The sequence below is a fragment of the Solanum tuberosum genome, unplaced genomic scaffold (assembly GCF_000226075.1).
Source record: "Solanum tuberosum cultivar DM 1-3 516 R44 unplaced genomic scaffold, SolTub_3.0 scf00022, whole genome shotgun sequence".
Classification (NCBI taxonomy): domain Eukaryota; kingdom Viridiplantae; phylum Streptophyta; class Magnoliopsida; order Solanales; family Solanaceae; genus Solanum; species Solanum tuberosum.
The window spans coordinates 1,193,464-1,206,055 of NW_006238948.1; the positions used below are offsets into that span (position 1 = coordinate 1,193,464).

At 35.6% G+C, this 12,592-nt stretch overlaps 1 protein-coding gene across 2 annotated transcripts in view; it reads left to right on the top strand.

Moving 5' to 3' along the window:
• The first annotated feature begins 2,574 nt into the window (after window positions 1-2,574).
• The window catches only part of LOC102604244 (ER membrane protein complex subunit 6), a 13,889-nt gene continuing 3,871 nt past the window's right edge, over window positions 2,575-12,592 (top strand). The window contains exons 1-3 of one of the 2 annotated variants that reach the window (XM_006341208.2): window positions 2,575-2,653; window positions 3,025-3,106; window positions 11,205-11,400. In XM_006341208.2, coding sequence (XP_006341270.1) covers window positions 3,042-3,106; window positions 11,205-11,400 — 261 coding nt within the window. In that variant the 5' untranslated portion in view covers window positions 2,575-2,653; window positions 3,025-3,041. Of the gene's footprint in view, window positions 2,654-2,954; window positions 3,107-11,204; window positions 11,401-12,592 lie in introns of both variants that reach the window. The other variant, XM_006341206.2, reaches the window with a different exon arrangement.

Consider the following 12,592-nt stretch of genomic DNA (forward strand, 5'->3'; position numbering starts at 1 on the left):
ATTGTTCCTCTTGTCTTATATTCTTCTTGTCTTCATCTTTATATTATTCTTTTGTTCTTAAGTTTTACAACAAATGATTTTTTTAATTAAATTCATATTTATTAAACTTAAATATTTAATATAAATATATTAGATAATATTATTTATTTAAACTATTATATCTTAAATTTAATATAATTCACATTTTCTTTTAATAAAATTTAGTTGTCCAAACTAACAATTTTCTTTAAAATTAAATAAAAACAAAAGGTAGATAAACTAAAATGAAGACTAGTTTTTCAATGATACATTTTCCCCCAAATAGGGCCACAACAGAGTCCATTAAAAAAAAATTGCTATGAAAAAAGAAAGAAGAGAAATTAGCAGTGTCATAACTAAGAGCCCGTTTGGATTGACTTAAAAGTTGGTTAAACCTATTTTTAAGTCAGTTTTTGACTTTGTTTGGCAAATATAAAAAATGACTTAAAATAAGTCGACAATGACTTAAAATAAGTTACGACGTGTTTGACAAAGTAAAAAATGACTTAAAATAAGTCAGAAACCAAAAGTAGGTCTCCCTCTACTTTTTATTTTCTGACTTAAAAGTCATTTCAGTTTGACTTTTTATTTTTAACTTAAAAGTTACTTTTTTAAGCCAATCCAAATGGGCTCTAAGTGTTTGAGAGCCCGGGTTAAAGACAAATTCGTTTCCTTTTTTGCTTCCTAGGTTTTACTTCTTAAAATCTCAATTTGAATTTAGCAGACCTATTAGTATATAAATGAATCTTTTATCTTTTGTATTAATTTTTTTATGTTTACTTGTGTTGGATTGAAACAACCGTATCAATCATCATCCAAACTGACCCCATTTGATTTCAACGGACTGAACAGGGTCTAAATCTTTATCGTATATTTATAATAAATTTTTAAGTTAGGTTTTGCTAGTAACTAGATGTGAAATCCAAAGAAGAAACCGAGAGGGGCTCATTGGAATATGTGGTCTATATATATATATATATTCTGAAAATACATGGTAACTAATCATAATTTAATAATTAATATTTTTTTTTTCAGTTGACAATATAATATTTCTTGTACTCCCTCCCGTCCCATATTATAAGTCACCCCTTTCTAAAAATAGTTGGACCACAATATATGTCATTTTATAAAATTTATGCATAAATTACCAGACGAGAGGGAGTTGCTCGGATGGTAAGCACCCCTCACTTCCAACTCGAAGGTTGCGAGTTCGAGTTACCAATGGAGCAAAAGGGGTGGGGGAGCTCCTTGGGAGGGAAAAAAAATAAAAATAAAAAAATGCATAAATTACCATATTTTTCCCATTATACCCTTGATTGATTAATTAATTAATCTTGAAAATGTATTTACTTTGACTAACCTAGGAAATCTACAATTAATTAATTTCATTGGGAGAATACTTCATTCATTAATTAACTACTTTCTTTATTCACGAAGATGACTTTTCAAAAAGTTCAAAGGATGTAAAAATAGAAGACTCAACCAAAACATGTGAAGGCCAAATTGAGAAAAATCAAGATTCAAATAAAGGAGTTATGCACCATTTAAATAAAAAAACAAATGATTTGTCGAACTAGAACTAAAATTCATTTGTCGTCTAATTTCATTATCAATAACATCAGATTCAGCAGGAAAATTTAGATCAATTTGAAGTAATGAAATTTGAATATTTTGTGATGTTGTCATGTTTGCTTTAAGAATTTATATATAAAAAAACATTTTACACAAAATATATAGGAAAATTGAGGTGGAAAAAACTTTGTTTTTTAAATTTTTGGATCAATTGGTGAAAAAATTTGGCTCCAAAAAGTAAAATTTAAACAGTCATCCAAATGCATTTATATTTTTGAAATCTAACATTTCAAAAAATTTTGGCTCCAAAAAGTAAAATTTAAATAGTCATCCAAATGCATTTATATTTTTGAAATATAACATTTCATCATTTATTACAAAGTTGTTATAAGCAAACATTAAATAAGAGCATAAGAAAAATTACCTTATTTCTTAATGCAAGTGCAAATAGAAAAGGTGACTTATAATATGGGACGGAGGGAGTACTATTTTATTGACACAAATTTACATATACAAATTATTGTACGTTATATAACACTACAATTATTTAAATTTTATGGAAGGTCTTTTTGATTATTGTTTTGAACTTTTTTTCAATTGAGTCAATTGTAACATAAACTATCAAATTTTTTCTAAAAGTGTTTAAAAATAAAATTAATATTTCAGTTGATTGAATATGTCAATTAGAATATCATTTGTTTACTATAAGATTTCGTATTTCTTTTAGTTACAAAAATAGATTTAAATAACTAATATTGTAGTGATTGTTATCTCCTTGAAAATATTTTTTTGTAATCTAATTAGTTTGACCTGAAATGGGTAAGGAGACATCTCAAAAAGAAATGAAGAATTGAAGTGAATTAGACAAATTAAGAATTAAAAGTAACTACAGATTTTTAATTATTTAGGAATATTGAATTATAATTATTTTTTAGAAAATAATAAATTTTGAAAACATGTGCATAATTATTAGTAAAAAATGATTGTCAATAAACCCTATTTAGTACAAGGAGGTTGAGCCAGGATTATTGCAGACTTCATTCTGCCATTGCTTCTTAATACGGTGCTTCTCACAATTAACATTTTACATAGCCTTCATCAGATTTGTTTGGTTTGTCTGTTTTTATGTGTTTGAGCGAACAGAATTTGGGATTTTTGCTTTGTGATTTTGAACAAACCTTCAACTTTATTTATTTATAGGACCTTTTTTTCTGTTGTGTTGGTTGAATTCAGTGTTTTTACCAACCGAGATAGTTTGAATTTCTTACATTATGATCATACAATCAATTGATTGTAACTGAAAGAGTTTGAATTGAACTCCATGGAAGAGCATCTGAATGTTTATGTATTATATTATCTTGTAGGTAAATTATTTTGTTGTGTTGATGAATGCAATCTGAGTGACCACAAAGTTCAATTCTTCTCGATCTACAGAAAAGTCGAGCAGCGGTATGGATGATTTGCCGACTTTCAATGCTGAGAATATGCAAAACAACATGAAAGTTATTCTGTACAGGTTGGTTTTAGTTTGACACCATATTTAGGTGGAGTGAAATTATCGTTCCTTGCTGTTTCTTGATGATTTTGTCTAGTAATAATTTAGCTGATATTTTAATAAAGCCTCGACGTAAATTGATACAGACTGTCGATGTGAATTTCATCCTCAGTCATGTGAGACTGATTGTTACTCGATTACAGGAATTCCCAATGAATTAGAGGATCGAGTTACTGTTTCAGGAGTAACCTTGAGAATACAGTTGAAGAAGAAGAGAGTTTAGGAAGAGAGAAGAATTCTGTATTTCCATATATGATTGTACAATGAGTTGATTACAAGCTATATAGTAATTGACTAGCCAAGATATACAACTATTGATTCAGTAATCTAACAGAAATCAGTTAGAACTGCCTAACTGCTTTCACTGTAGCTGTCTAACATAATTAACTACTTTCCGGAAGCCTAAATCTAACTCTAACTCCTTAATTGTGTATCAGTACTCCCTCCTAGTAAAAGATCCTTGTCCTCAAGGATCAAACAAGGGAAATCTTGTCTTCAAAACAGTTGCAAACTCCCAGGTAGCTCTGCAGGTAGTCCAAGCCACTTAACCAACAATTGAGCCACAACCTTGTTTCCCCTCTTAACAATTGTCCTTTGCAACACCATCTCAGGGTCAGGACAATGAGGATTGGTCAAATCAATAGTAGGAGGATGAGATATCTGAGAAGGCACTTCATAGCATCTCCTTAACAATGACACATGAATCGTAGGATGTACTTTGACAGAAGTAGGCAACTAGAGAGTGTAAGCTACTGGACCAACTCTTCTGGAATGGGCCATATACATGGCAACTAACTTGTGGGACAAATGGTTAGAAATTGTGGCTTGCTTGTAAGGCTGAACTTTGAAATACACCCAATCCCCTACATCAAAATGTCTATCACTTCTATGAGAGTCAGCTTGTTGATTCATTCTGAGCTGAGCCCTCCTTAAGTGATGTTTTAGTTGAAGTCTAAGCTCTTTATTTACCAATGTACCATCAACTTCAGCAGAAGCTGATTCACCTAGTAGATAAGAGAGTGCAACGTGGGAGGTCTACCATATAGAGCTTCATAAGGAGTTGTCTGAATTGTTGAATGATGACATGTATTATACCAACACTCAGCCCTTGGCAAGTAAGAAAACCAATTGGAAGCATCATCATTGCAATAACACCTCAGGTAGGTCTCTAGGCATCTTTTGAGTACCTCAGTTTGGCCATCGCACTAAGGGTGATATACTGTAGAAGTATGCAAGAGAACTTCTTGCAATGTAAAATGTAAAAAGTTCTTGCCAAAAGGAACTCAAGAAGACAACATCTCTATCACTAGTAATAGCATCAGGCAATACATGCAGTCTAACAATTGTGTCCAAAAACACCTTAGCAACTAATTGAGCTGTATAAGGGTGTTTGAGTGGAAGGAAATGGCCATATTTGCTGAGTCTATCCACTACCACCAAGATTACTTCATAACCCTGTGACTTAGGTAGACCATCAATAAAATCCATTTGAGACCAAACTATGTCAGAAATTGGCAATGGTTGTAGGAGGCCAGGGTAAGCAGCTAAGTTTGATTTGTTTCTCTGGCACACATCACACTTTTGTATAAATTCCTTCACCTCCTTTCTCATATTTTTCCAATAGAACAATGTCAGTAGTCTTTTGAGAGTAGCTTCAACACCTGAATGACCCCCATGTGGACTAGCATGTCATAAAGTCGTAATGTCAGTCCTTAAACTTTGCACTTTTCCAATGACTAGTTTTCCCTCTCTGCAATTGACCTTGCATCCAAGTGAAATGCCTGAGTATTAGGGTTTGCTTGTAATTTTTCAATAGCCTGAAAAAGACCAGTTTGGTAGGAGAAATGACTAGAGCCAATAAGTCAGCCCAGTGACTCTTGAATGTGCATCTGCCACTTAGTTCTCAAGTCCTCCTTTTTACTCAATAGTGTAATCAAATGGTATAAGTTTTTGGTATGTCTTCTACTGCCATTCTCAGTTGGTGATAACCTGATCTCACGTCAATTTTAGAATAAATTTTACATCCTCCAAGCTCATCTAATAAATCCTCTACAATAGGTATAGGAAATTTATTCTTTACAATGTATTTGTTTAAGTCTCGATAATCCACACACATCCTCCAAGAGCCATCTTTTTTTCCAACCAAAACCACAAGGGCAGCAAATGAGCTACAACTAGACTGAATTATCCCTTGATCTAGCATTTGTTGTACTAACCCTTCAATGATATCCTTCTTCACAGAGGGTACCAATGTTGTGAAAAACGACAAAAAGCGCGCTTTAGGCGCGAAGTGAGGCGAGGCGCACTCACTATATCTTTATATCTTTATGCTCTGAAGCGAGGCGATGATTAAAAAGCGAGTGCTTCAACTGCTGAAACGAGAAGCGTGCTTAAAGAAAAGGTGAGAACAAGTGCGCTTAAATGAAAAAAGCACAAATTAGGCGTTTTTTTTATAAAAAATTGTAAGTTTCTTAAAATTTTTTGAAAATATACTGGGCTGCTTCGACTTCTGCGACTTCCAATTATTTCCCTCCGACTGCTCCGAGGTTAGTTCTCTTCTCTTCTCTTCTTCTCTTCCGGCTGCGACTGCTGTGAGGTTGTTGACTGCTGCAGTGCAGTGCTGCTCTGTTTTTTTCTCTTCTTCTCTTTGGTCACTACTACTCTGTTTTTTTTTCTATTTTTGTATTCTGGTTGCTGCTCTGTTCTATCTTTATATTTTTTCCTTACTTTATTTGCTGTTTTGTTACTGAGTTACTCTTCTTTTTTTTGCTTGTAGTAAAGTTATATTTTCTTATTCAATGTCACAAAAAAGGGATCCTGCTTGGGCGTATGGAACTCCTATGGGAAGTATCACAAAAGTCAAATGTATCTTTTGTGATGTGACATACAATGGTGGAATATTTCGTCACAAAAAGCATCTTATTGGTGGTTATAGAGATGTAAAAGTATGTCTGAAGGTCCTGGATAGTGTGAAGGAAGAGATCAAAGAGTATTTGTTGAAAAAAATGAGTTTAAACTCAAATGAACCATGAAGCATCCATGGTTAATCTTGTTGATGATGATGAAATGGATGATGATGAAGTTGAAGTGAATATGTCGATTGGGCCTCCCTCAAAATGTCTAAAGAAGCCTCCAAGTAGTGGGAGTGGGTTATCCACCAATAGTAATGTCAAGGGTCCTACAAATTTCTATTTCTCGCAAAAACCAAATGAAAAGAGAAAAGGTGGACCTATTGATTTAGAGGCTTCTAAGAAGATTTTAAGGGATCATGCTGTATCTGCTTTTGCTAGGTGGATGTATGATGCAGGGCTTCCTTTCAATTGTGTTAATTACAACGAGAGTTTTGGTGAATTCATTGTGGCAATAGGACAATATGGCCCTAGAATGAAGCCCCCCACCTATCGTGAGGTAAGAGTTCATTTTCTTAAAAAGGTGTAAAAGACAAACAAGATTGTAGAAGAATACAAGGTTCAATGGAAAATGTATGGCTGTTCCATTGTGATGGATAAATGGACAACAAGAAATGGGAAATGGTCATTAGTGTTTTGGTGAATTCTCCAAGAGGGAGTGTGTTCCTTGAATCTTATGATGGGAGTGACTTTTCTACTGATTATAATAAGATGTTTAACTTGTTTGAGAAGACTATCTTGAAGATAGGCAAGGAAAATGTGGTACAAGTTGTGGCTGATAATGCAAGTGAGAACAAAAAAGCGGGTGACTTGCATTATCAGTCACAACTGGTACCACATTTTTCTTGCCTATCTTCAAGATAGTATTCTCAACAAGTTAAACATCTTATTAGAATCAGTAGAAGAGTTTCTAGCATCATAAGATTCAAGGAACACACTCCCTCTTGGCGAATTCACCAAACATTAATGACCATTTTTCCATTTCTTGTTGTCCATTTATCCATCATAATGGAACAACCATACGTTTTCCATTGAACCTCATGTTCTTCTACAATCTTGTTTGTCTTTTCCACCTCCTTTTTTAGAAAAGGAACTCTTACCTCATGATAGGTGGGGGGGCTTCATTCTAGGACCATATTGGCCGACTGCCTCAATGAATTCACCAAAACTCTCGGTGTAATTAACACAATTGAAAGGAAGTCCTGCATAATACATTCAGCTAGCAAAAGTAGATATACCAGGATCCCTTAAAATCTTCCTAGAAGATTCTAAATCAATAGGCCCACATTTTCTGTTTTCATTTGGTTTTTGCGAGAAATAGAGATTTATAGGACCCTTGACATTGCTATTGGTGGATGACCCACTCTCACTACTTGAAGACTTCTTTTTGACATTTTGAGGGAGGCCCATTGGCATATTCACTTCAACTTCATCATCATCAAGAACATTAACCATGGATGCTTCATGGTTCATTTGAGTTTTAAACTCATTTTTTTTCCAGCAAATACTCTTTGATCTCTTCCTTCACACTATCCGGGACCTTCGGACATACTTTTACATCTCTATAACCACCAATAAGATGCTTTTTGTGAGGAAATATTCCGCCATTGTATGTCATATCACAAAAGACACATTTGACTTTTGTGTTACTGCCCATAGGAGTTTCATACGCCCAAGTCGGATCCCTTTTTTGTGACATTGAATAAGAAAATACAGCTTACTACAAGCAAAAAAAAGAAGAGTAACTCGGTAACAAAAAAACTAAGGAAAAAAAATAAAGATAGAACAGAGCAGCAACCAACATACAAAAATAGAAAAAAACAGAGTAGTAGTCGATCAAAGAGAAGAAGAGAACTAACCTAAAGAGAAGTCGCAACTCGCAGCAGTCGGATGGAAAACAATTGGAAGTCACAGCAGCCCAAGTATATTTTCAAAAATTTAAAAAAAATACAATTTTAAAAAAAAACCCTAACTAGCTCCTTTTTCATTTAAGCGAGCTTTTTGTTGCCTTTTCTTTATGCCCGCTTCTCACTTCTACTGCTGAAGCGCTTGCTTTTTCAGCAGCGCCTCGCTTCAGAGCATAAAAGTGCAGCGAGTGCGCCTTGCCTCGCTTCGCGCGCTTTTGAGACTGATTACCTGAGATTTTAGCCAACTTCCCAGCTCATTGTAATCTGGCTCCCTGCGCCTCTAAGACAATGCTTCTTCCCTTTGTAATAAAATTCCATTGTGAGCTTACGAAAATTCATTTTGATATCTCCTAAAGTCAACAACTACTAAACACCCAAAACCACTCCACAAGAACTTAGTGGTAATAACAAGAAATCAGTTGAAAACTTAGCACCTTGTAATAACCAAGAAATGGTGCACATTTTGTTTACTTGCATATCATTTCCAATGGCTGCTGCAACCCTTTCAGGACGAATAGATCTGATCTGGCACCCTAACTGCTTGACTAACTCAATCAATGAAGTTGTGTGAACTTCCTGTATCAATTAAGATGTGCAATGGCTTTCTAAGTGGTAACCAATGACCTTCAATGTCCTCAATCCCAAAGAACCATTCAAGGCATGAATAGAGATTTCTAGTTGCTCCAAGGATTTTCAAGTTCCCGTTCTTGTCCCTCCAATGGCCCATCCAACTCTATTACTGGATCTACCTCCATTCCTTCTTGTTCTTCTATCTCCAGCAGATATAATTGCTTAACGTTCTTGCATTTGTGCCCAAAAACATATTTTTCATCACAAAAATAACAAAGGCCCGTAGCTCTTCTATCATTCATCTCTTCCATACTCAAGGTCTTCCTATTAACACCTTTGTGTGGCCCTGAGTAACTAATGCTTGATGTTGGCAATAACCCTTGTTTACTCTGCATTCTCTGATCATTTATCCTCCTAGAGGAATTGAAACTCTGAAGTCCAGTTGGTTGCCTTATCGCAGCAAGATAGGCTTCCTCTAGTCTTGCACTTTTATAAGCCTGAGACAATGATATGAATTGGTTATCTTCACAACAATATTTAATTCATACTTCAACCCTCCAATGAAACAACTAATAGCATTTTCCTATGAAAGCTTCACCCTAGTCAGATGTCTGTCAAACATAGCGTGGTACTCCTTTATGCTCCCCACCTGCTTGATCTTTTTTAATCTCCTCCATAGGGTCATCGAAGTCGGTACCAAATCTTTCAACCATGGCCATCACATTCTTGGTCCAAGTTGCAGGTTGTAAGTATTGCTATATCTCATAAAAGAGAGACGCCACTGTATAGCTTCTCCTTCCAGTTGCAAGGCTGCAAGTGATCCCTTCTCTTCATCAGTAACATTTTGCGTAAAAAAAAACTGCTCGATCTTGAACAACCAAGATCTCAAATCCTCTCCAGAAAACCTCAAAACTTCCATTCTCGGCCACCTTGAAAAATTGGAATTATGAGTGTTGTAACTGGTAGGACTCATGGGTCTGTGAATTCTCTCCTCAGAAAGTGTTGCAGCCGAAGGACCGTCCTATTGCATAGGAGTTGTCTCCCTTCCAGATTCTCGATTGCTGACCAAATGTTCCTTCAATTCCATGACCACTTAATCCAATCTCTTCATGTTTGTAACTTCCCCTGCCGAATTCCCCATTTCTTTTTTTTTTTTTTTTGATAACCGAGAAATCCGTCTGTGACCCGCTCTTTGGACCAATCACAACCTTCTAAACTCGGTGGATAATGGGCCCCCCCCTCTACCCTTCTCCACTTAAATACCAGGCTTCGCTTTGCATGGTGTGGGGCTTGAACCTGCGACCTAAGCCACAAATCCTCCACCTTTTGCCACTTGAGCTAGGCCTTGGGGGCCCGAAGTCCCCATTTCTGTTGGAGAATTATCGGCAGACCTTGTTCGTTTCGCCATTAAAATCCAAGGATAGATGACTCTGATGCCAATGTTACTCGATTACAGGAATTCTCAATGAATTCGAGGATCAAGTTACTGATTCAGGAGTAACCTCGAGAATACAGTTGAAGAAGAAGAAGAATTAAGAGAGAAGAAGGTAGTTTAGGAATAGAGAAGAATTCTGTATTTCCATATATGATAGTACAATGAGTTGATTACATGCTATATAGTTATTGAATGACTGAAATGTACAGCTATTAATTCACTAATCTAATAGAAATCAGTTATAACTGCCCAACTGCTTTCACTCTAGCTGTCTAACAGAATTAACTACTTTCCGGAAGCCTAAATCTAACTCTTACTCCTTAATTGTGTATCACTGAAATTAGCCCAACTGAACAACTGGTTGAAATTAGGGATTATATGCACCTGTAGCTTTAACTCCTTCACTGAGGCATCATTTCGGTGGAACATCTCTAGGATATAGAATAAAAAAATATGATGTCAGTTTAATTAGATAACATACCTCATAAAAGTAGCCTTAGTGCTAACTTCTTTTCATTTGTGGGATAACACTTCTACATTGGTATGATTAGTATGTATTATGGCTAATTGGGTTACAGTCCTTGATTTTTCCTCCTATCTTCCATTCACCCAAGACTATTACTCCTTGCATTTGAGCAGAAAGTGTGTTGCCCTTGGTGTAGCTGTATGCTTTCCTGTAATGGCTCGAGGAGATGCGTATAGTCCTTATAAATATCTATTCTTTTGCCTCAGTAAAGTCCTACAAGTACCAAGTACCTCAATCACCAAATAAACAACCTAACACCCTAAACCAAGAACTGCAGTTTATAATCATATTAATGGCAAATTAACCTTTTCAGGTTTCAATTAATGAATTAGTTTTGAATAATTTCTTTTTGATCAGTATGTAATAGCTTTTTGAGTAATTGAACAGTTGATACCTGTTTTCAGTGCTAGTGCAAGTCTTGGGATTATCCTTGTCATTTTGCCTCTACAAGAAAACAACCCCAAGCTCCATAAACTTATATATCTAAAAAAAGGAAAGATAAACAAAATAAATCCAAGCTCTGTGTTGCAACTGTCTATAAAGAAATGTAATTACTTGATCACACAGTTGGATCCGAAGGAAGAATGAAAATATGATTGAGACGAGCGGTCGATCATATGTGAAAAAGTAAAATTCGGTTCTTTTCGTCTTTCTAAGCATTTTTTCCTTGTCATTGGATATCTCCATTTATATTGAGCATTCTGTTGTTCAGCCGCACATTCATGGCAATCATTGGTGGTGTCATTGCCGGCATTCTGGGACTTAATAGCTTGACAGGATTTATCTTTTATTTTCTTGTCATGGCAATGACTTCAGTAGCACTCACTGCGAAGGCCAACTTTTCAATCCACTCCTACTTTGACAGTTGGAACAGAATCTTGCTTGATGGATTTTTTGGCGGGCTTATGGTACTTCTTTGCATTCATACTTCTAATCAGATCTCTTCTTCGTGCATTCTTTGTTTCTAATCATTGATCAAGAAATAGTTCATCTGCCTGCTCAATCACCTGCATAAGAAATGGTTAAAATGATAGAATATTGTAAAAAAATTACTCCCTCTGTCCCAATTTATGTGACACTTTTCTTTATTTCGAGAGTCAAATAGTTTACGTTTGATCGGAAATTTGCGCATGGAATTTTCAAATTTTTTGAAATGAAATTTACCAATAGCGTTGATTACTGGTTGCTGGGAGAGAAATAAAAGCTACTTCAAGTTTGAAAATTGGTGGCTGCAGTCAGAAGGATTTGTGGATAGAGTTAGAGAGTGGTGGAGCTCCTTCAGTTACACAGGAAGACCTGATTATGTTTTGGCATGCAAACTTAAAGCACTGAAACTTAAGCTAAAGGAATGGAAACAAGAAGAGGGTGGAAATCTGGGCAGTCAAAGAAGGAGATTGTTAGAGCAGTTAGCAGAATTAGATACAGAAAGGGTAAATAGAACTCTCACTGTGGAGGAAACGACAAAAAAGGCTGCAATCTTACTTGAGTATGAAGAGCTAGTCAAGAAAGAGGAAGTTTCATGGAGACAGAAATCAAGAGTACTATGGTTGAAGGAGGGAGACAAGAACACCAAATTCTTCCACAAAATGGCAAATGCTCACAGGAGATATAACAATATAGATCAACTCATGATACAAGGAGAGGTTACTCAAGAGAAAAGCAGAATTGAAGGGGAGATAATAGCATATTATAAGAACCTGTATAGAGAAACACATCAATGGAGACCTTATAATAATGCTGAATGTCCAATGTTGACTGAAGAGGAAAAACTGTCCCTGCAAGGCAGATTTGAGGAGAATGAAGTTCTAAATTGCCTAAAGCTATGTGCAGCCGATAAGGCTCCTGGTCCAGATGGGTACATAATGGGTTTCTTCATCAAGTGTTGGGATGTACTGAAGAAAGACATCATGGACACATTTCAAAACTTTTATGAGCAAGAAGTCTTCGAGAAGAGTTTCAACGCTACCTTCATTGCACTCATTCCAAAGAAAAAAGGAGCCAATGAGTTAAGGGACTACAGACCAATTAGCCTCATAGGGAGCATTTACAAAATACTCTCCAAAGTTCTCACAGAAAGGTTGAAAGCTGTGATAGATAGAC